The sequence below is a fragment of the Perca flavescens genome, chromosome 13, assembly GCF_004354835.1.
Source record: "Perca flavescens isolate YP-PL-M2 chromosome 13, PFLA_1.0, whole genome shotgun sequence".
Lineage (NCBI taxonomy): Eukaryota > Metazoa > Chordata > Actinopteri > Perciformes > Percidae > Perca > Perca flavescens.
The window spans coordinates 35177119-35198997 of NC_041343.1; the positions used below are offsets into that span (position 1 = coordinate 35177119).

Here is a 21879-nt window from a genome sequence, read left to right on the forward strand (position 1 = left end):
GGCTGACTGAATAACAGGAAAGACTTTCTTATGGCTTGTCATCTGGATGAATGTATTATTTGTTTAGTCTCTAAATGGTGAAACATGTGGATCAGTGTTTCCCAAAGCCCAGGATGACGTCCTCAAATTTAAAGATATTCAGTTTCCTGTCACAGATGAGAGAATAAACTAGAACATATTCATATTTAACAAGCTGACATCACACAACTTTTACTGTTTTTACATAAAAAATGACTCAAACCTATTCATCGATTGTCAAAATAGTTTGAGATTAATTTAATAATGACTAATCTATTAATCTTTACAGCTCTAGAGCAATGTCTAAAGAAACTGTCTCTGATTTTGCAGAACAACCAGCACAGCTGAAGACAGAAGTGGACAAGCAGAAGCAAGACCTGAAACGTATCGTACTCTGATCATTAGAACACATTCTCATGAATTGGTACGTATGATATCATCATAACATCATATCTCTACCAGACTCCATGTAAATAATCAGGACTTTTATCATTGTAAAACACACTTCATTCAAAGTGGACAGAAACTAAATAAAACCAAAAGCCATCTTAGTTCATCTTTCCACTGTTCCATAAATCACCACTCTGGTTTGGTTGAAATAAACCCTTAATTCACCCATTTACATGTGGAGATATGCTGGCTCTATACACGCTAAAAGTCCTGATTATTTACATGGAGTCTGGTGGAGATATGCTGGCTCTATACACGCTAAAAGTCCTGATTATTTACATGGAGTCTGGTGGAGATATGCTGGCTCTATACACGCTAAAAGTCCTGATTATTTACATGGAGTCTGGTGGAGATATGCTGGCTCTATACACGCTAAAAGTCCTGATTATTTACATGGAGTCTGGTGGGATAGGGAGGAGGAGGTGAGATGACTCCAAGATGGTGAGATGACTCCAAGATGTCTCTTGTATTTCTCTGATTGTCTTCATGTGTATCAGATTGCCTGTAAGAACTATAGCTTCATAATAATCCAAGTGCGCGTGTGCTGTCACTCTGAAGATGTATATAAGCCTGGTGTTCTTGTTCACTCATTGGAGAAACTGACTACACACTGGGCTGCGGCCTTTTGTGAAATCATGTTGATCCTATTTGCAAATATATCTTTTTTAATGAAATACAAAAACCCAACTTGGTTTTAGTATCAGACTGTCTTATTTGTTTCATTATACTAAACTCTGAAAACTCTTCCCCCTGCTGCAAAGGAAACTTCCATGACAAACATGGCGACGAGAATGGGGATCATGTGCAGGGGTCAGATAAAAGAGACTCCGTGGTTGACTGAGGACTCGCGATCCGAGATCCAACGATCTTCGCCTCTACCTCGCCCAAAAAGCATTCAGAGAGAGAGGATCAGAAACCACAGAGGCCTCTACTGACCCAACACTGATCTGTTAAGATGGAAGCAATTCCACGCAGCAGGGTAAGATCACACTCAGTAATTTGAATTGGCTGTAGTAAACTTCCAGAAACAGAAACTGACACTAAAATAGGATAACCACTTTGGGGTTGTTTGTATTAATTTTGGGTAGGCCTAGTCTTTTATGTTTGTGTAAATACATAGGCCTAATTGTGATCATTCTAGCAGCATTTTGGCACGATAAAACTGATCTAATAAACAGTTTTTCAGAAACTGTTAGGTTTTTTGTGCTTGGGTTTTTCCGAAATAAGATAGAAACCCGGCCTTACAGTGATGATTGTAAGTAGGATAGAAGTACTTCTTCCCAGTAAAATGGGTAACAGATCGGGCAGATCCGGGTCACACATCCCTAGGGGAACCGTGGTGGATGACATGGTGCGAAAATACGGCTCAAAAGTTTGGATTGTCTGTATTGGTCGAACATTTTTGGGTTTTCCTTTAAATTCGGGCGAATTGAAAATATTCAAACAGGAATTAGGAGAACAAGAAAAAAAACTAATGAAAAAGACAAAATTAAGAGGATTTAAAGCTACTGAGAACAGGAAAAACTAAAGGTATGATTCAGGGAAAGATTGCAAAAACACATACACCAATAACCTCCTCATCAGTTCAGAAAGACAAGTTGGAGAAACGGAGGGACGAAGAGGACACAGACTCAACTCTGCATCAGGTGGAAAGACCAACGAGTACGTGAGAAAACCATGTTTGAAGCGTTTGTCTGCATGTTACAACAGGCTGGTGGGCAAAATATGGAGCGCGGACCCGAAAAAGGCCGCTCCTACGAAGGACGTGGTCGAGCCAGAGAGGCCCCAGACATGCCAGAGGGTGCCGAGGCGGGTAGCGTGGGCAAAATAATGAGCCCTACAACCGAGACCAGTGTTTGTACTGCAAGGACTTTGGACATTGGGTATGTAACTGCCCGAAGCAAAAGCAAAAAACACCTCAGACAAAGAACAACACTTGTCCCTCTGTTTGACTGAGTCCAAAAGCTGATAAGGAAGGTACTGCTAAAAAAACACACACACACTCGCTTCCTGCAATGAAGAAATGCTTGGCACTGATACACTGTTTTTTGTTTTGCTATTTAGGGACAATTGATAGGTTAGAAAGTTCTGTAAAAAGAATCTAATCAGTTAAACCATTATAGTATGTTATCTTCTGAAATGTAGAAGAAAATGCCTACTACTGAGGGTAAAGTTAAAAGGGTTCCACTCACATAACTTGATTATAAGAGCTAAAGATTTGACACTGAAGCTCAGTGGTCATTCTATTTGGTCAATTGGGAATACAGGTTAAACAGTAAAAGAACAATTTTCTGTTCCTTTCTCATATACATGGGAAACTTTTTTTTGGTGTCTGGTAGTGTCTGGTACTCAGGTAGTGATTTAATGTGCACTTTTAACATTGTTTTAACCTCAACACCTGATGGATTGAGAATTTCTCGTAATGATGCATCTAACAAAACCACACTTCTTAATTACAGTGTGGCTAAAATGAGCTCACTGAGGCTGCGTCTGTAATCAGCCCTGCCTCTGACTGCATGAAACCTGACAACCTGCACTACACAGCTCATGTTACTACAGGGCCTGATGAAGAATGCTCAAAACGGTTCTTTAGAGACATAATGACAGTTTGACAACATCACATCTGATTTGGACTGATACTGACTGTGTTGTAGCTGTATGCTTGACTGACAACCAATATAGTTTTTTTTTTTTTTTTTTTTAAAGTGCCCAGCTTGTGTTTTATCTACATCTCTCAAGGCTGCATCTGCTTTTTTCTTCCTCGAGAGAGTTTTTTGGTACAGCGCTGTTTTCATGTCAAATGAACAGAATAGCAGCTTTTTCAGTTTAGTGTTAATGATTAGGATTTTTTACTTGAGCCTGTCACGTAAAAATGTCTGTACACGTTCCTGACGTCACTGTAAGACTTTTTGCTACCGAAGCTAATGAAGTGTTTGTGAATATGAAACTGGCTCTGCAGTCTTCCCCGACGCTGGGACTGCCAGATCCCTAAAACAGTTCATACAGACCGATGATAAGCACAAGAGCTGCGTGGCTCTGTGTTGCTGCAACACCACGACGACAAAACTCCGTCCGGTTGCAGATTTCTCTGCTAAACTTGATTCTGCCACTCGAAGCATTAAATACGCCCTGTTCCACATTCTGTGTCACATATTTTGTGGGAACAGAATAAAACTCTCTGTGACCAGGTACCTTAGATATTACTACTCTGTTAGATTGCAAAATGTCACTCTAACAGATGCACTGTTCTTAACCCTGATTTTCTTCTCCACACACCAGCTGACCGAGAGAAACAATGGTGTTGCAGAGCTAAAGGTGGTCTGAATACCATTACCTGACCTCTCTGACACACCTCTCATTAACTGATTTCATTTTTTTTAGGTTAACAGTTCTTCTTCCAGAGACTCTAGCAGTGTGGGCTTCTCTGTTGTAGGTGTTTCTGATGCTATCTGATTTGGACTTCTGCCATCTCATCTCTCAGTACAAGCAGTAGAGCTCATTCTTCCTAACAGAAAGCTATCCAGCTTTTTCTTTCCTAAATTTTGCAAAGTTGACACATGGATTAAAACCAGGTGTAAAAAGTATGATTAGGATGATGGAAATACCATTGAGGGAAAAACAGTTGTTTCACAATGGTGAAGCAACTGGTTCACAAATGGTTTCTTTTTGGATCAAGACTACTGTCAGCCAGTGTAGGAGCCAAAGCCCTACTTACTGAAATAATTCCAAAATGGAGAATTCCTACCAAAATCTCAAGTATAGTGGTTTGCATTCAAAATGCAACATGCCTACATTTAACAAAAGCCCTGCTTATTGTACTGAGGTATAGAATGTGCACATGCAAGCGACTTAACCTGTCACCCTTTAGACTTTTGTTTACAGCACCTCCACACATTGGACTTGGGTAAAGAGGACACTCACCAGACACACCACAGTGTGAGGACCAACTGGTAACGTATTATGTAAAAGGCACAAATTCCTGATGACATGCTAACAAACACAATGAGAGCAGCAGAGACACTCAGTGAGGTGATTGTTTAACCCTCACTGTAGACTAAGCTTACAGAGAAGCAAGGCCATAGCAACACACACACCCAGAGATAAGAGAAAAACAGGAGTTGTGCATGTACAGTAAATGGTTCAGCAATGATTTTGATATAGTTTGTCAAAAATTATAAGAATGTAATATGTTTCCCATATCAGGTAACAAATTGGATAAATAGATGTCAAATTAGAAGTACTCATAATGATTTTTAGAACTACCAGACAGCGGTTAGTATAACTTTGGGTTGCAAACTAAAGATACAAAGAAAATAAACAACATATTTTTGTTTAATTCATCTTAGTTTATTGGTTATATTGAAACCAATACAGGTTGATATGAGATTTCAGCCTAAAAACAGTTAATTTAATATTGTACTCTAGTGAGTTTTTTTCAGTAAAGCTGCACTAAAGACTTTGTTTGTATTTTGATTTGCTATATCGCAAATAACTAAATTAATTTATGTTGACGTTGAAAACACTCTACTTTGGTGATTGGTTTTCTTTTAAAAGAAATGATTTATTGAATTTTGTGTTGCTTTTATTCAGGTTTTACTGTGTAACACAGGACAGTGTTAATGGCTAAACCAATGAACAGGTTATTTATATGTGCTGCGTTTTTGAGTCATGAGCTTGTCATGCCTCAAATAGAAGGGATATAGTAGCAATAATAATTAGGGTGTTTAATGAATAGGTGTCAGGTTTACATGGACTTTTCTGTTGGTTTTCATGGACTTTCAGTTTGTTTCCCATTCACATTCCCCAGCACTCACTCCTCTCAGCCGTTCACCACTGATTACATGCACTTGCACTGCATTACGCCTGATCCCCGAGCTTCCTAGAGTCCCGGCCGTGTAGCGGCCCCCCAGGGTTCCTAGAGTCCCGGCCGTGTAGCGGCCCCCCAGAGTTCCTAGATTCCCGGCCGTGTAGCGGCCCCCCAGAGTTCCTAGATTCCCGCCGTAGCGGCCCCCAGAGTTCCTAGAGTTCCGCCGTAGCGGCCCCCAGAGTTCCTAGAGTCCCGGCCGTAGCGGCCCCCAGAGTTACTAGAGTCCCGGCCGTAGCGCCCCCAGAGTTCCTAGAGTCCCGGCCGTAGCGGCCCCCAGAGTTCCTAGAGTCCCGGCCGTGTAGTGGCCCCCCAGAGTTCCTAGAGTCCCGGCCGTAGCGGGCCCCAGAGTTCTTAGAGTCCCGGCCGTAGCGGCGCCCCCAGAGTTCCTAGAGTCCCGGCCGTAGCGGGCCCCCAGAGTTCTTAGAGTCCCGGCCGTAGCGGCCCCCAGAGTTCCTAGAGTCCCGGCCGTGTAGCGGGCCCCCAGAGTTCTTAGAGTCCCGGCCGTGTAGCGGCCCCCCAGAGTTCCTAGAGTCCCGGCCGTGTAGCGGGCCCCCAGAGTTCTTAGAGTCCCGGCCGTAGTGGTGGCCCCCAGAGTTCCTAGAGTCCCGGCCGTGTAGGGGCCCCAGAGTTCTTAGAGTCCCGGCCGTAGCGGCCCCCAGAGTTCCTAGAGTCCCGGCCGTGTAGGCCCCCCAGAGTTCCTAGGATCCTGGCCGTGTAGCGGCCCCCCAGAGTTCCTAGAGTCCTGGCCGTGTAGCGGCCCCCCAGAGTTCCTAGAGTCCCGGCCGTGTAGTGGCCCCCCAGAGTTCCTAGAGTCCTGGCCGTGTAGCGGCCACCCAGAGTTTAGACTAGCTGGCATTTCCCCAGAGTCCAGGCCAGCTAGCATCTCGTCGTCGCCGGTTCCGTCCGGCTCGGAGCCCTCCTCGTTGCTGGTTCCGTCCGGCTCTGAGCCCTCTTCGCCGGTACAGCTCGGCTCGAAGCCCTCATTGCAGGTACAGCCCGGCTCGAAGTGTTCATCGCCGGTACAGCCCAGTTCTAAGCCCTCATTGCCGGTCCCGTCCAGGTCAAAGCCCTCATTGCCTGTCCTGGACATGATCTCGGGGAGCCTCCCCAAGAATATTTTGGGGGGGGAAGTGCGCCTCCTACGGGGACAATGGAGGTCCCGCCTACACTGTTCCCGTGGCCTCCAGAGGGTTCAGCCCCGCCGTGGCCTCCAGAGGGATCAGCCCCGCCAGAGGAGACAGCCCCGCAGTGGCCTCCAGAGGGATCAGCCCCGCCGTGGCCTCCAGAGGGATCAGCCCCGCAGTGGCCTCCAGAGGGATCAGCCCCACCAGAGGAGACAGCCCCGCCGTGGCCTCCAGAGGGATCAGCCCCGCCAGAGGAGTCAGCACCGCCATGGTCACCAGAGGAACCGTCTCTGCCGTGGCCGCCCGAGGGCCAGCCAGCTCCACCGTGGCCACGCCTCCAGCCAGCTCCGCCCAGGTCTTGGGGGACAGCCTGGAGTCCGTCCGCATTCTCCCTGTCCCACTCCTGTCCCGGACTCCAGGCTGCCCGCCCCCCCTCCCGTGTTTTGCCTTCTACGGCGCGGGTCGCGCCTTGTGGGATGGGGGGGTAATGTCAGGTTTACATGGACTTTTCTGTTGGTTTTCATGGACTTTCACGGTTTTCATGGACTTTCAGTTTGTTTCCCATTCACATTCCCCAGCACTCACTCCTCTCAGCCGTTCACCACTGATTACACGCACCTGCACTGCATTACGCCTGATCATCAGTTCACCACCTGCATCTCATCAGTGACCACCTTCATAAGCAGCACAGACACACTCACTCTTTGTTGAGTCTTGCTTTTGTTAACGACACTCTGACTTGCTCTCGTATTTCTAGTTTAGTCCCAGTACTTACCTGTTGTTGGCATCCTGTTGTCTGCTGCTGCTCTGTAGCATTACCTCGTCTCCTGCCGGTATCCAGCCTGTTCACACTACTCTCTGTTGGATCTCTGTCAATAAAGCTCACTGCACTTACTCCAGTCTGACTCCTGCTCCTTCCGTGCGTGACAATAGGATGTTCACATAATTTTTTTAAATTTAAAAACTACTCTAAAGAAAATTTAGTTTTGTTTTGTTGACGTTAGTGCTGAGATGGTTTAAAACCATGATGATTAAATAAAGACTAAATATCTAAATGAAAATGTTTAATGTTGATGTGACTGCTTAATGATGTACATTATGAGTAATGTACTGAGACAATGGTATACACATATTCATTTAATATTTACTCTCATATTTATGTTTACACGAAAAGTAAAATATAATATAAGTTAAAGATAATTCTTATAAACAGTAAAACATAATACTTTTATACCATAAAGATAATAATATACAGTATAATATACTTTATTAATAGAAGGGATAACAATTCAGTCAGGAAAAGCTTAGAGGAAACAAGAGCTTTAGAGAGAAGTGCACTGGATGACTATGGAGTCTATGAGAGACTGGCTCAGGTTACAGCAGGCGTGTCCAGCGAGGAGGAGTCTGCCACAAGGCCTTGTGTCTCTGAGCTTTCAGCACACCAACATAAAAAACTTGAATTGACTCAAATGCCTAAAAGTTTAGAAAAAACAAGAAGTAGCCTTTCAGGCCATTTCCTGCTGGTACCAGAGAGCTAAAAGTACTTTTGAATTAGGACAATGCTATTAGGACATCCTATTGATGGATTGTATAGGAGTTAAATTTTACAGTTACTTTCAATCGGAAGTCAATTATATTTGACCTACTTCTTGCTTTTATCTGAGGGAATTTCCCCACTGGGGGCTAAATAAAATCTTTCTTATGTCATATAGGTGATAAACAAACAGTTGGTTTTTGAAATTTCAAAGACAAATTATGTCATTTCTAGGAATAACTAATTTGGATTTCAAAGACAAAAAAGTTAGTATCAGAATTTTGTCAAATGCTTACAGATGCTATTTGTAATCTGACATATTTGGGTTAAAAAGAATTAGGATTTTTGTACACAAAACATATGTTTATGAAATATAATGTTTTATTGTCATCAAACTGCCCGACAAATATATAGGCCTACAGTCCAGCTGAAATGATTAGTTGCTTAATCAATTAGTTAATTGACAGAAAAACTGCTTTGATCGTTTCCAGTTTAGAAAAAATGTGAGGACTTTTTGATATTGCAGATTTTTGTACCTTAAGTACATATTTTTAATGGAATATTGATGGTAACAGAAAATGTCCACTATAACTATCTGTATGAACCTTGTTTAATTGACTAACCCCAATGTAGCAATATTTTTGAATCAATGATGACATAGATCAAACTTTGAAAAGCAGTGTGTTTAAATGCTCCTTCTTACAGAGGCTCAAAACAGCCAAGAAGGCAATGGTAAAGATTGTTTCCAACGATTTTGACAAGTGCTAGTGGACGAACCTCTGACAATGGAAGAACGTGGAAGACGCTATTTGTAAAAATATATATAATCATAAAAGTAATTTGTGTATTGTGATTAGGTTTTAATCAAAATTGTGGAATGTAATGTCATTACAGTTAAGCATAATTCCTTATATTTTTATGTTTTATTTCTACTTTAATTCTCTCACAAATGCTGAAAGAGTCTATCTCATTTCCCACATGTAGATTTTGATTCTAACTTTATGAGACATCCAGTCTGGAACATTATGTGAGCTCTGTTTGCCTGAACTGATAAAGGTACAAGGTCACCCTAAAACTATCTCTAGTTTTCCCATGCCAGTTAAGATGTAACTGGGGGGTGAAAGTCATACAGGGAGGAGGAGGTGAGATGACTCCAAGATGTCTCTTGTATTTCTCTGATTGTCTTCACATGTATCAGATTGCCTGTCAAAATTGTAGCATCATAATAATCCAAGTGCGTGTGTGTTGTCACTCAGAAGATGCATAAAAGCCTGGTGTTCTGTTCACTCATTGGAGAAACTGACTCCACACTGGGCTGCAGCCTTTTGTAAAATCATGTTGATCCTATTTGCATATATATATATGTTTTTAATAAAATACAAAAACCCAATTTGGTTCTAGTCTCAGACTGTCTTATTTGTTACATTATAGTAAACTCTGAAAACTCTCGCACCCCTTCTGCAAAGGAAACTTCCACCACAAATGCAGCCATCATTAATGGTTTAATACCAGGACCTCTCCTAAGTGGAATGCAGCCATCATTAATGGTTTAATACCAGGACCTCTCCTAAGTGGAATGCAGCCATCAGTAATGGTTTAATACCAGGACCTCTCCTAAGTGGAATGCAGCCATCATTAATGGTTTAATACCAGGGTCTCTGCTAAGTGGAATGCGGCCATCAGTAATGGTTTAATACCAGGGTCTCTCCTAAGTGGAATGCAGCCATCATTAATGGTTTAATACCAGGATCTCTCCTAAGTGGAACACAGCCATCAGTAATGGTTTAATACCAGGACCTCTCCTGGGTGTTTGGAGAGAAGAACCTGTTTTATATCTCATATCTGTCTGTCTGGGTGTTTGGAGAGAAGAACCTGTTTTATATCTCATATCTGTCTGTCTGGGTGTTTGAATGTTACTTCACTGTTGGGATGACTCTCATGATGTCACATCTGATTTCATGGGAATGAGAGAAATAAAAAGATGAAGATAAAATAAGAGAGTGTCTGAATGTTTCTCGGTCCTGAGTGTAAGGATGATGTGTGGTCAAAGGATTACTTATTATTATTATTATTATTATTATTATTATTATATTATATTAATATCACTGGAAGAATTTTTTGATTTGAAGTAAACAAAAGTCTCAATACATGTAGTAGTAGAAACAAGAAGAATAAAGAAACTCTCACAAATGTAATTGCAATGATATATGTTTAGTATTTGATTAAAATGACAGAAACAAGAGAGATTCAGAAACATTAACCAGTTTATATTTATAGGAAAAAAAGATTCCTGTCTACAATTATTACTTATTATTTGGATACAGATGAAATCAGTTTAAATCTATGAAGTGCTATGAAGACTTGTTTCAGACAACAACAACCTGTGTGACTATCACAGAGCTGCTGTTTCTGTCTCACATGGGGAACAGCAGATGACCACTGAAGGTGATGAAGTGAAGTCCATCGTCATACACCCTAGTGCCAGCCCTCAGACGCACAAACACGACGTCTCCCACCTCCAGCAGCAGCGTAGCGCCATTAGAAGCACTCATAAAACCGGCCGCCTGATGCTCCCATGCAATGAAAACCTGCTCTGAGTTCTTGACCAACCAAGCAGCTGTGTGGCCGTCTCCATGTGCAGCGACCGTCCACTCAAAGTTGTACGCGCCTCTCACCGGGGCAGTGAACACACCTGTTGGATGATTGTTTTGTCATTTTAAATGGAAAAAATAAAAACTTTGAGCAGCAACATACAAGTGAAATATATTAGGGATGCACAATATATTACATCTCTGACACAACGTCCAACAAGCTGAAATGTAACCCTACATGTCGAAAGTCCTGATTATTTACATGGAGTCTGGTGGAGATATGCTGGCTCTATACACGCTAAAAGTCCTGATTATTTACATGGAGTCTGGTGGAAATATGATGGCTCTATACACGCTAAAAGTCCTGATTATTTACAAGGAGTCTGGTGGAGTTTGGTGATGGTGATTTCGGGGCTGTTTGATGTTAAACTAAAGGATCTTACTCTTTAACTAAAAGGTCTATCTCTGTAGGGATCCATCCCATAATGTTGTCAGACACTTCGAATAATAATGTATGATTCATGGGCTTTTCCAAATGTTTTGCAAAAAAGAAAGATATTACTATAACACAGTGTGTACACGTGTTCTTCAGTATACACAAAACGATATTATCATAGAAACTTGTTTCATAAAGATCATTCCGATATTGATAAAAATTGGTAATGGGCCAAATTTGATTACTCAAATGTTCATCCATGTGTTCATTGATCATATTGGTGCATCCCTAAAATGTATTGTTAGAATATCAGAGCTACCTGTGGTTGGGTTGTAGGCATTTCCGATGTTGGTGGGGACGTTTTTGTAGATCAGGGTAGTGGGCGTGTTAAAGGGTCCAGTATATGCTGCTTGGCCTCCTACAGGCAGCAGAGAGGCTGAGAATGCAACCTGTCGGACTGAGAGAGAGAGAGAGAGAGAGAGAGACACAGAGAGAGAGAGAAAGACAGAGAGACAGAGAGAGAGAGAGAGACAGAGAGAGAGAGAAAGACAGAGAGAGAGAGAGAGAGAGAGAGAGAGAGAGAGAGAGAGAGAGACAGAGAGAGATACTAAAATACTACAAAACACTAATCAATAAAAAAAAGAGCTTCACAGATCTGAAGAACTTAACAAAATAGAAGAAGCCATTGACCAAAACGTCTTCTGGAATGTGTGGAATAAATTCAGTCCAAAACAAACTAAAGATAAATTAACAATACAAAATGGTTTGATCTGGAAAAATCACTTAGAATTTTTGTATAAGAATATTGATTATAGTGCAATCACCCCCCAACAACACTCAGTCGTTGAAAATCTTCACCAGTTAGAGGAATAGGTGAAAGACTACCAAACCCCCTAGATATCTTTTCCTGAGATCTGGAACCTTGGACTCATCCCCCCTATTTTCAAAAATGGCGACAGAGTGGACCCTAACAATTACAGAGGCATTTGTGTGATCTATTCTATATTTTGGTAGCAGTAACCGCTATCCACAGCTTGCTAATACAAGCAGGAGCACCTGCATTGTATTTCGACTTGTGAAGGTTTTTAGGTTTTAGGAGAAGGCCTCCATCAACGTTGCTACTAGCTAAACTAGCAAGCTACACGATGCCCTCCCTCAGCTGTTCACCTGGCTGTGACTCGTGCCTCCTGTTCAGCCAGAAGATAGTGGAACTTGAAGCCAGAATATCGACTCTCAGATCAAGGCAAGTGAAGAGTTCCTCGACACCATTATCATTGGAAGTTCCCCCCACACACACACTGACGGATGTTTTGATACCACTGTGCCCTGCAATACTCTCACCCCACCACGCACTAATACAACCTCTGACCCTGTTGTCTCTCCTCGGCTTCTGCCGAGGACCCAGCCAACTCTGCTGACCAGCTCCCTCCCACACCAGCCTGAGCCATGGCGTGTAAGCAAGCACCAGAGCAGGCGGTCAGGACAACGCTCAGCCCCAGCCCAACCCCTACAACTAGAAAACCGCTACAGCATTCTGACGAACGACGAGGAGTTCCCTTCTCTGCCACGTCCCCATGCAGCTCATCCTGGTCCATCCACACAGTCGACGCGCCCATTGAGGGCGGACTCTCCCCCCTCGGACTCATCAACCTCCACGCTGGTCATCGGAAGCTCCATGGTCAGGGACCTCCACATTCCCCCTTTACCTAGCGGTCCCTCCAAGGTCTACTGCTTCCCCGGTGCCAAGGTCCGTGACATCCAGCACAAACTTCCCGGCATCCTCGCCCACCACGCCAAGGTCGACAACATCATCGTGCATGTGGGCACAAACGACATCAGAGAGAGACGGTCGATAGCACTCCAGGAAGACTTCACCACTCTCCTCTCCACCCTGATGGGCACAGGTAAGCGGATCGTCATCTCTGGGCCTCTACCTACCTACAGGAAGGGTGCGGAGAGATGGTCCAGACTGTTCTTACTACTTAATACTTAACAACCTAATTGGAATTAAAACTACCACTGCAATGATAGAAAAGGATAGGAAAATTAGATGTGGATTAGTAAATGTCAGATCTCTGTCTTCTAAAGCAGTACTAGTAAATGAATTGATATCTGATAATCAAATTGATTTATTGTGTCTTACTGAAACCTGGCTGGGCCATGAAGAATATGTTAGTCTAAATGAAGCGACTCCTCCCAGTCATATTAATACTCAAATTCCTAGAGGCTCAGGCCGAGGAGGGGGAGTTGCAGCCATATTTGATTCAAGCCTGTTAATTAATCCTAACCTAAACTAAATTATAACTCTTTTGAAAGTCTTGTTCTTAATCTTCAACATCCAACACGGAAATCAGTACAGCCAATTATATTTGTTGTCTACCGAGCTCCAGGTCCGTATTCTGAATTTTTATCTGAATTCTCAGAGTTTTTATCATGTGTAGTCCTTAAATCAGACAAATTACTTATTGTTGGTGATTTTAATATCCATGTGGACGTTGACAGCAATAGCCATTAACCCTGCTAACAACAGCTAACCCTGCTAACACGACAGCTATCCGTGCTAACAGAACAGCTAACCCTGCTAACAACAGCTAACCCTGCTAACACGACAGCTAACCCTGCTAAAAACAGCTAACCCTGCTAAAAACAGCTAACCCTGCTAACAACAGCTAACCCTGTTAACAACAGCTAACCCTGCTAACAACAGCTAACCCTGCTAACAACAGCTAACCCTGCTAACACGACAACTAACTCTGCTAACACGACAACTAAGCCTGCTAACAACAGCTAACTCTGCTTACACTACAGCTAACTCTGCTAACAACAGCTAAGGACAGAGAAGAGGATCAAGAAGGCTATGCTACGCTAAGCTAAGGACCAAAAGGCTCCAAACCAAAGGAAAAACCCACCAAAGGCTAGCACTGTCTCCTTCAGACTCAAGAGAAGCTGTAGTATAGAGAAAGGTAAGCTTCTTCATGTCCACAGTAGTTTAATTTGTAATTTGTACCTCAAGAAACCAAGGCTAGCCTGTGCTATCTTAACATAGCATGCTAAGTAGCAGCAGAGCAGCAGCAGAGCGTCAGTGAGGAACTGAACCAATGTTGGGAACTCCCGGGAGACAGCCCAGCCTCCTTGTGATTGGCTACCCAACCCCAACCCCTAAAAGTACATCGGCCAAGAAAGCTTACAAACACAAAAAGCTCAGAGAAAACCCAGAGGCTCTGACTGCAGACATATGTCCCACAGGAGGAATCAGTAACCTACTACTGTACACAGACAGTACTGATGTGTGGCATAAAGCTATCTGAGCCCACTATGACCATCACAAGAAGAGAGGCATATGCAGTGGGAGACAGATAGTCATCGAAGATGAAGACAAGGACAGCCCACCTCTCACTGTCAATGTCTACCACAACGGGACCATCATGTTCCAAGGCAATGAGGCCAGTTTCAGCTCTGTCCAAGAGGACTTCAACGCCATCAGAGCTCTGGCAGAGACTGAGAAACAGAGACAGGAGAAGATCAGCAGTGAGGAGAAGAGCTTCATCATCCCCACAGAGCCTCCACCAGGGGAAGAGCTGGAAGAGGATCAGCCTTTAGGAGACCATCCAGGGCTCAGCAGTCAACTGGACAGCAGAGTGTCCCAGATGAGAGAGAGTCTGTCTCTGCAAGAAGTAGAGCTGGTGGAGCTGAAGGAGCTACTGCTTTCTAAACAGACCACTGAATCAACACAGCAGCTCAGAGACCAGATCATCCAGGTGAGGAACGAGATGAAGGCCTCCATACAGGAGCTAAGAGGAGAGGTCCAGGAGCTGCAGCATGACAGAGAAGCTCTGAGAACAGAGATCACTGCTATAAGAGAGGAGATACAGCAGGAAAGACAGGTCCTGGACAGAGATCTCACTGCTATAAGAGAGGAGATACAGCAGACAGACAGGTCATGGACAGAGATCTCACTGCTATAAGAGAGGAGATACAGCAGACAGACAGGTCATGGACAGAGATCTCACTGCTATAAGAGAGGAGATACAGCAGACAGACAGGTCATGGACAGAGATCTCACTGCTGTAAGAGAGGAGATACAGCAGACAGACAGGTCATGGACAGAGATGTCACTGCTATAAGAGAGGAGATACAGCAGACAGACAGGTCATGGACAGAGATCTCACTGCTGTAAGAGAGGAGATACAGCAGACAGACAGGTCATGGACAGAGATGTCACTGCTATAAGAGAGGAGATACAGCAGACAGACAGGTCATGGACAGAGATCTCACTGCTGTAAGAGAGGAGATACAGCAGACAGGTCATGGACAGAGATGTCACTGCTATAAGAGAGGAGATACAGCAGACAGACAGGTCATGGACAGAGATCTCACTGCTGTAAGAGAGGAGATACAGCAGACAGACAGGTCATGGACAGAGATCTCACTGCTGTAAGAGAGGAGATACAGCAGACAGACAGGTCATGGGCAGAGATCTCACAGCTATAAGAGAGGAGATACAGCAGACAGACAGGTCATGGACAGAGATCTCACTGCTGTAAGAGAGGAGATACAGCAGACAGACAGGTCATGGACAGAGATCTCACTGCTATAAGAGAGAAGAGACAGCAGACAGACAGGTCATGGACAGAGATCTCACTGCTATAAGAGAGGAGATACAGCAGACAGACAGGTCATGGACAGAGATCTCACTGCTATAAGAGAGGAGATACAGCAGACAGACAGGTCATGGACAGAGATCTCACTGCTGTAAGAGAGGAGATACAGCAGACAGACAGGTCATGGACAGAGATCTCACTGCTGTAAGAGAGGAGATACAGCAGACAGACAGGTCATGGGCAGAGATCTCACAGCTATAAGAGAGGAGATACAGCAGACAGACAGGTCATGGACAGAGATCTCACTGCTGTAAGAGAGAGATACAGCAGACAGACAGGTCATGGACAGAGATCTCACTGCTATAAGAGAGGAGATACAGCAGACAGGTCATGGACAGAGATCTCACTGCTATAAGAGAGGAGATACAGCAGACAGACAGGTCATGAGCAGAGATCTCACTGCTATAAGAGAGGAGATACAGCAGACAGACAGGTCATGGACAGAGATCTCACTGCGGTAAGAGAGGAGATACAGCAGACAGACAGGTCATGGACAGAGATCTCACTGCTGTAAGAGAGGAGATACAGCAGACAGACAGGTCATGGACAGAGATCTCACTGCTGTAAGAGAGGAGATACAGCAGACAGACAGGTCATGGGCAGAGATCTCACAGCTATAAGAGAGGAGATACAGCAGACAGACAGGTCATGGACAGAGATCTCACTGCTGTAAGAGAGGAGATACAGCAGACAGACAGGTCATGGACAGAGATCTCACTGCTATAAGAGAGGAGATACAGCAGACAGGTCATGGACAGAGATCTCACTGCTATAAGAGAGGAGATACAGCAGACAGACAGGTCATGAGCAGAGATCTCACTGCTATAAGAGAGGAGATACAGCAGACAGACAGGTCATGGACAGAGATCTCACTGCTGTAAGAGAGGAGATACAGCAGACAGACAGGTCATGGGCAGAGATCTCACAGCTATAAGAGAGGAGATACAGCAGACAGACAGGTCATGGACAGAGATCTCACTGCTGTAAGAGAGGAGATACAGCAGACAGACAGGTCATGGACAGAGATCTCACTGCTATAAGAGAGGAGATACAGCAGACAGGTCATGGACAGAGATCTCACTGCTGTAAGAGAGGAGATACAGCAGACAGACAGGTCATGGGCAGAGATCTCACAGCTATAAGAGAGGAGATACAGCAGACAGACAGGTCATGGACAGAGATCTCACTGCTATAAGAGAGGAGATACAGCAGACAGACAGGTCATGGCAACCTTGTGGGACTCTAAGGTGTCATAACCACTATTCATATTTTAAGAAGAAGAACTTGTTTTTATAACAGTCTCAAGTTTTATAAGTTTAACTACTATCCACTTTTAATTAGGGCTGTTTTATCTTAAGTAGTCGATCGACTATTCAATTCAGGTCTTAAATTATAAGGCTATTATTACAAGATTTATTTCATTTTTTATATTTTATTTTAACCAATTTATGTCTATTTATTTCAACACAACACAATAATTCATAATTTCTTTCGGTCTCAAATACTGTAAACTAATCTTCAAATAGCTAAACGGAAGATACCATTTAGAAAATATGTAACTTAAATTAAGTAACTACTATTACAACTTTAGTCAAGGACAGCCTTACATCTCATTTAATAATTTAATACTGTAGGTTTATCTCTTTTTAAAACTGTATGTGTATTTGTATTTGCTAACAATGAAGCCATTTCCTGTCCAAAGACACAGACATCATCATCCTCCAAGAGACCTGGTGTAGACCAGGCTCTGTCACTCACTGCCCCCCAAACTACAGAGAAATCCTGCTGTCATCAGTCAAACTCCCTACTGCTAAAAGAGGGAGGGACTCAGGAGGGATTATTATCTGATACAAAGATGAAATATCTAAGTACATCACCCCTATAAAATATGAACACACACATTTGGCTTAAAATAAAGCAAGACATCACTAACCCTCCAACAGACATATTCCTGTGTGCTGTATACATTCCCCCCAGTGACTCCCCATACTATGATGAAGACGTCTTTCCCCTTCTCCATGAGCACATCTGCAGCTTCCAGGCCCAGGGAAGGGTGCTAATGTCTGGATACCTGAACACACATACTGGCTCTCTCTCTGACTACAACACAGAGCTATAGGTACCTGTCTCTCTCTCCCTGACTACAACACAGAGCTATAGGTACCTGTCTCTCTCTCTGACTACAACACAGAGCTATAGGTACCTGTCTCTCTCTCCCTGACTACAACACAGAGCTATAGGTACCTGTCTCTCTCTCTGACTACAACACAGAGCTATAGGTGGTTCTCTCCTGGTTCTCTCTCTCTGACTACAACACAGAGCTATAGGTGCCTGTCTCTCTCTCTGACTACAACACAGAGCTATAGGTACATGTCTCTCTCCATGACTACAACACAGAGCTATAGGTACCTGTCTCTCTCTCTGACTACAACACAGAGCTATAGGTACCTGTCTCTCTCTCTCTGACTACAACACAGAGCTATAGGTACCTGTCTCTCTCTCCCTGACTACAACACAGAGCTATAGGTACCTGTCTCTCTCTCTGACTACAACACAGAGCTATAGGTACCTGTCTCTCTCCTGACTACAACACAGAGCTATAGGGTACCTGTCTCTCTCTCCTGACTACAACACAGAGCTATAGGTACCTGTCTCTCTCCATGACTACAACACAGTCCTGTCTCTCTCTCTACTACAACACAGAGCTATAGGTACCTGTCTCTCTCTCTCTGACTACAACACAGAGCTATAGGTACCTGTCTCTCTCCTGACTACAACACAGAGCTATAGGTACCTGTCTCTCTCTCTGACTACAACACAGAGCTATAGGTACCTGTCTCTCTCTCTGACTACAACACAGAGCTATAGGTACCTGTCTCTCTCTCCTGACTACAACACAGAGCTATAGGTACCTGTCTCTCTCCTGACTACAACACAGAGCTATAGGTACCTGTCTCTCTGACTCTGACTACAACACAGAGCTAGGTACCTGTCTCTCTCTCCCTGACAGAGCTATAGGTACCTGTCTCTCTCTCTGACTACAACACAGCTAGGTACTGTCTCTCTCTCTGACTAGGTACCTGTCTCTCTCCTGACTACAACACAGAGCTATAGGTACCTGTCTCTCTGACTACAACACAGAGCAACACAGAGCTAGGTACCTGTCTCTCTCTGACTACAACACAGAGCTATAGGTAACTGTCTCTCTCTGACTACAACACAGGCTAGGTAACTGTCTCTCTCTCTGACTACAACACAGAGCTAGGTAACTGTCTCTCTCTCTCTGACTACAACACAGAGCGAGGTAACTGTCTCTCTCTCTGACTACAACACAGAGCTATAACACAACTGTCTCTCTCTCTGACTACAACACAGAGCTATAGGTACCTGTCTCTCTCCTGACTACAACACAGAGCTATAGGTAACTGTCTCTCTCTCTGACTACAACACAGAGCTATAGGTACCACTACAACACAGAGCTAGGGTACTGTCTCTCTCTCTCTGACTACAACACAGAGCTATAGGTACTGTCTCTCTCAACACAACACAGAGCTAGGTACCTGTCTCTCTCTCTGACTACAACACAGAGCTATAGGTACCTGTCTCTCTCTCTGCTCTCTCTCTGACTACAACACAGAGCTATAGGTACCTGGCTCTCTCTCTGACTACAACACAGAGCTATAGGTACCTGTCTCTTTCCTTGACTACAACACAGAGCTAGGTAACTGTCTCTCTCTCTGACTACAACACAGAGCTATAGGTAACTGTCTCTCTCTCTGACTACAACACAGAGCTATAGGTACCTGGCTCTCTCTCTGACTACAACACAGAGCTAGGTACCTGTCTCTCTCTCTGACTACACAACTATAGGTACCTGGCTCTCTCTCTGACTACCTGTCTGTCTCTCTCCCTGACTACAACACAGAGCTATAGGTACCTGGTCTCTCTCTGACTACAACACAGAGCTATAGGTACCTGTCTCTCTGACAACACAGACTAACACACAGAGCTATAGGTACCTGTCTCTCTCCCTGACTACAACACAGAGCTATAGGTACCTGTCTCTCTCTCTGACTACAACACAGAGCTGTCTCTCTCTCTGACTACAACACAGAGCTATAGGTACCTCTCTCTCCCTGACTACAACACAGAGCTATAGGTAACTGTCTCTCTCTCTCTGACTACAACACAGAGCTATAGGTAACTGTCTCTCTCTCTGACTACACAGAACACAGAGAGCTAGGTAACTGTCTCTCTCTCTACAACACAGAGCTACTAACTGTCTCTCTCTCTGACTACAACACAGAGCTATAGGTGTACCTGTCTCTCTCTCTGACTACAACACAGAGCTATAGGTACCTAACTACAACACAGAGCTATAGGTACCTGTCTCTCTCTCTGAGAGCTAGGTACCTGTCTCTCTCTGACTACAACAACACAGAGCTATAGGTAACTGTCTCTCTCTCTGACTACAACACAGAGCTAGGTAACTGTCTCTCTCTGACTACAACACAGAGCTAGGTAACTGTCTCTCTCTCTGACTACAACACAGAGCTATAGGTACCTGTCTCTCTCCTGACTACAACACAGAGCTAGGTACTGTCTCTCTCCCCTGACTACAACACAGAGCTATAGGTAACTGTCTCTCTCTCTGACTACAACACAGAGCTCTGTCTCTCTCCTGACTACAACACAGAGCTATAGGTACCTGTCTCTCTCTCTGACTACAACACAGAGCTAGGTACCTGTCTCTCTCTCCTGACTACAACACAGAGCTATAGGTAACTGTCTCTCTCTCTGACTACAACACAGACTATAGGTAACTGTCTCTCTCTCTGACAACAGCTATAGGTACCTGTCTCTCTCTCTGACTACAACACAGAGCTATAGGTACCTGTCTCTCTCTGACTACAACACAGAGCTATAGGTACCTGTCTCTCTCCCTGACTACAACACAGAGCTATAGGTACCTGTCTCTCTCTCTGACTACAACACAGAGCTATAGGTACCTGTCTCTCTCTCTGACTACAACACAGAGCTAGGTAACTGTCTCTCTCTCTGACTACAACACAGAGCTATAGGTACCTGTCTCTCTCTCTGACTACAACACAGAGCTATAGGTACCTGTCTCTCTCTCTGAGCTATAGGTAACTGTCTCTCTCTCTGACTACAACACAGAGCTATAGGTACCTGCTCTCTCTGACTACAACACAGGCTATAACCTGTCTCTCTCTCTGACTACAACACAGAGCTATGGTAACTGTCTCTCTCTCTGACTACAACACAGAGCTAGCTGTCTCTCTCTCTGACTACAACACAGAGCTATAGGTCCTGTCTCTCCCTGACTACAACACAGAGCTAGGTAACTGTCTCTCTCTCTGACTACAACACAGAGCTATAGGTAACTGTCTCTCTCTCTGACTACAACACAGAGCTATGTCTCTCTCTCTGGTACCTGTCTCTCTCTGACTACAACACAGACTACAACACAGAGCTATAGGTACCTGTCTCTCTCTGACTACAACACAGAGCTATAGGTACCTGTCTCTCTCTCTACAACACAGAGCTGACCTACAACACAGAGCTATAGGTACCTGTCTCTCTCTCTGACTACAACACAGAGCTATAGGTACCTGTCTCTCTCTCTGACTACAACACAGAGCTATAGGTACCTGTCTCTCTCTCTGACTACAACACAGAGCTATAGGTACCTGTCTCTCTCTCTGACTACAACACAGAGCTAGGTAACTGTCTCTCTCTCTCTGACTACAACACAGAGCTAGGTAACTGTCTCTCTCTCTCTGACTACAACACAGAGCTATAGGTAACTGTCTCTCTCTCTGACTACAACACAGAGCTAGGTAACTGGTACCTGACTACTCTCTGTGTCTCTCTACAACATAGACTACAACACAGAGCTATAGGTACCTGTCTCTCTCTCTGACTACAACACAGAGCTAGGTAACTGTCTCTCTCTCTGACTACAACACAGAGCTATAGGTACCTGTCTCTCTCTCTGACTACAACACAGAGCTAGGTAACTGTCTCTCTATCTGACTACAACACAGAGCTAGGTAACTGTCTCTCTCTCTGACTACAACACAGAGCTAGGTAACTGTCTCTCTCTCTGACTACAACACAGAGCTAGGTAACTGTCTCTCTCCCTGACTACAACACAGAGCTAGGTAACTGTCTCTC

General features: G+C 44.1%; 1 protein-coding gene across 1 annotated transcript in view; it reads right to left on the reverse strand.

The window, feature by feature from the left end:
* Positions 1-10330: 10330 nt before the first annotated feature.
* The window catches only part of LOC114566504 (complement C1q tumor necrosis factor-related protein 3), a 35869-nt gene continuing 24320 nt past the window's right edge, over positions 10331-21879 (reverse strand). The window contains exons 4-5 of the mRNA XM_028595019.1: positions 11340-11477; positions 10331-10685 (exon numbers count right to left, since the gene is read on the reverse strand). Of these exons, the coding sequence (XP_028450820.1) occupies positions 10408-10685; positions 11340-11477 (416 nt within the window). The 3' untranslated portion in view covers positions 10331-10407. The remainder of the gene's footprint in view (positions 10686-11339; positions 11478-21879) is intronic.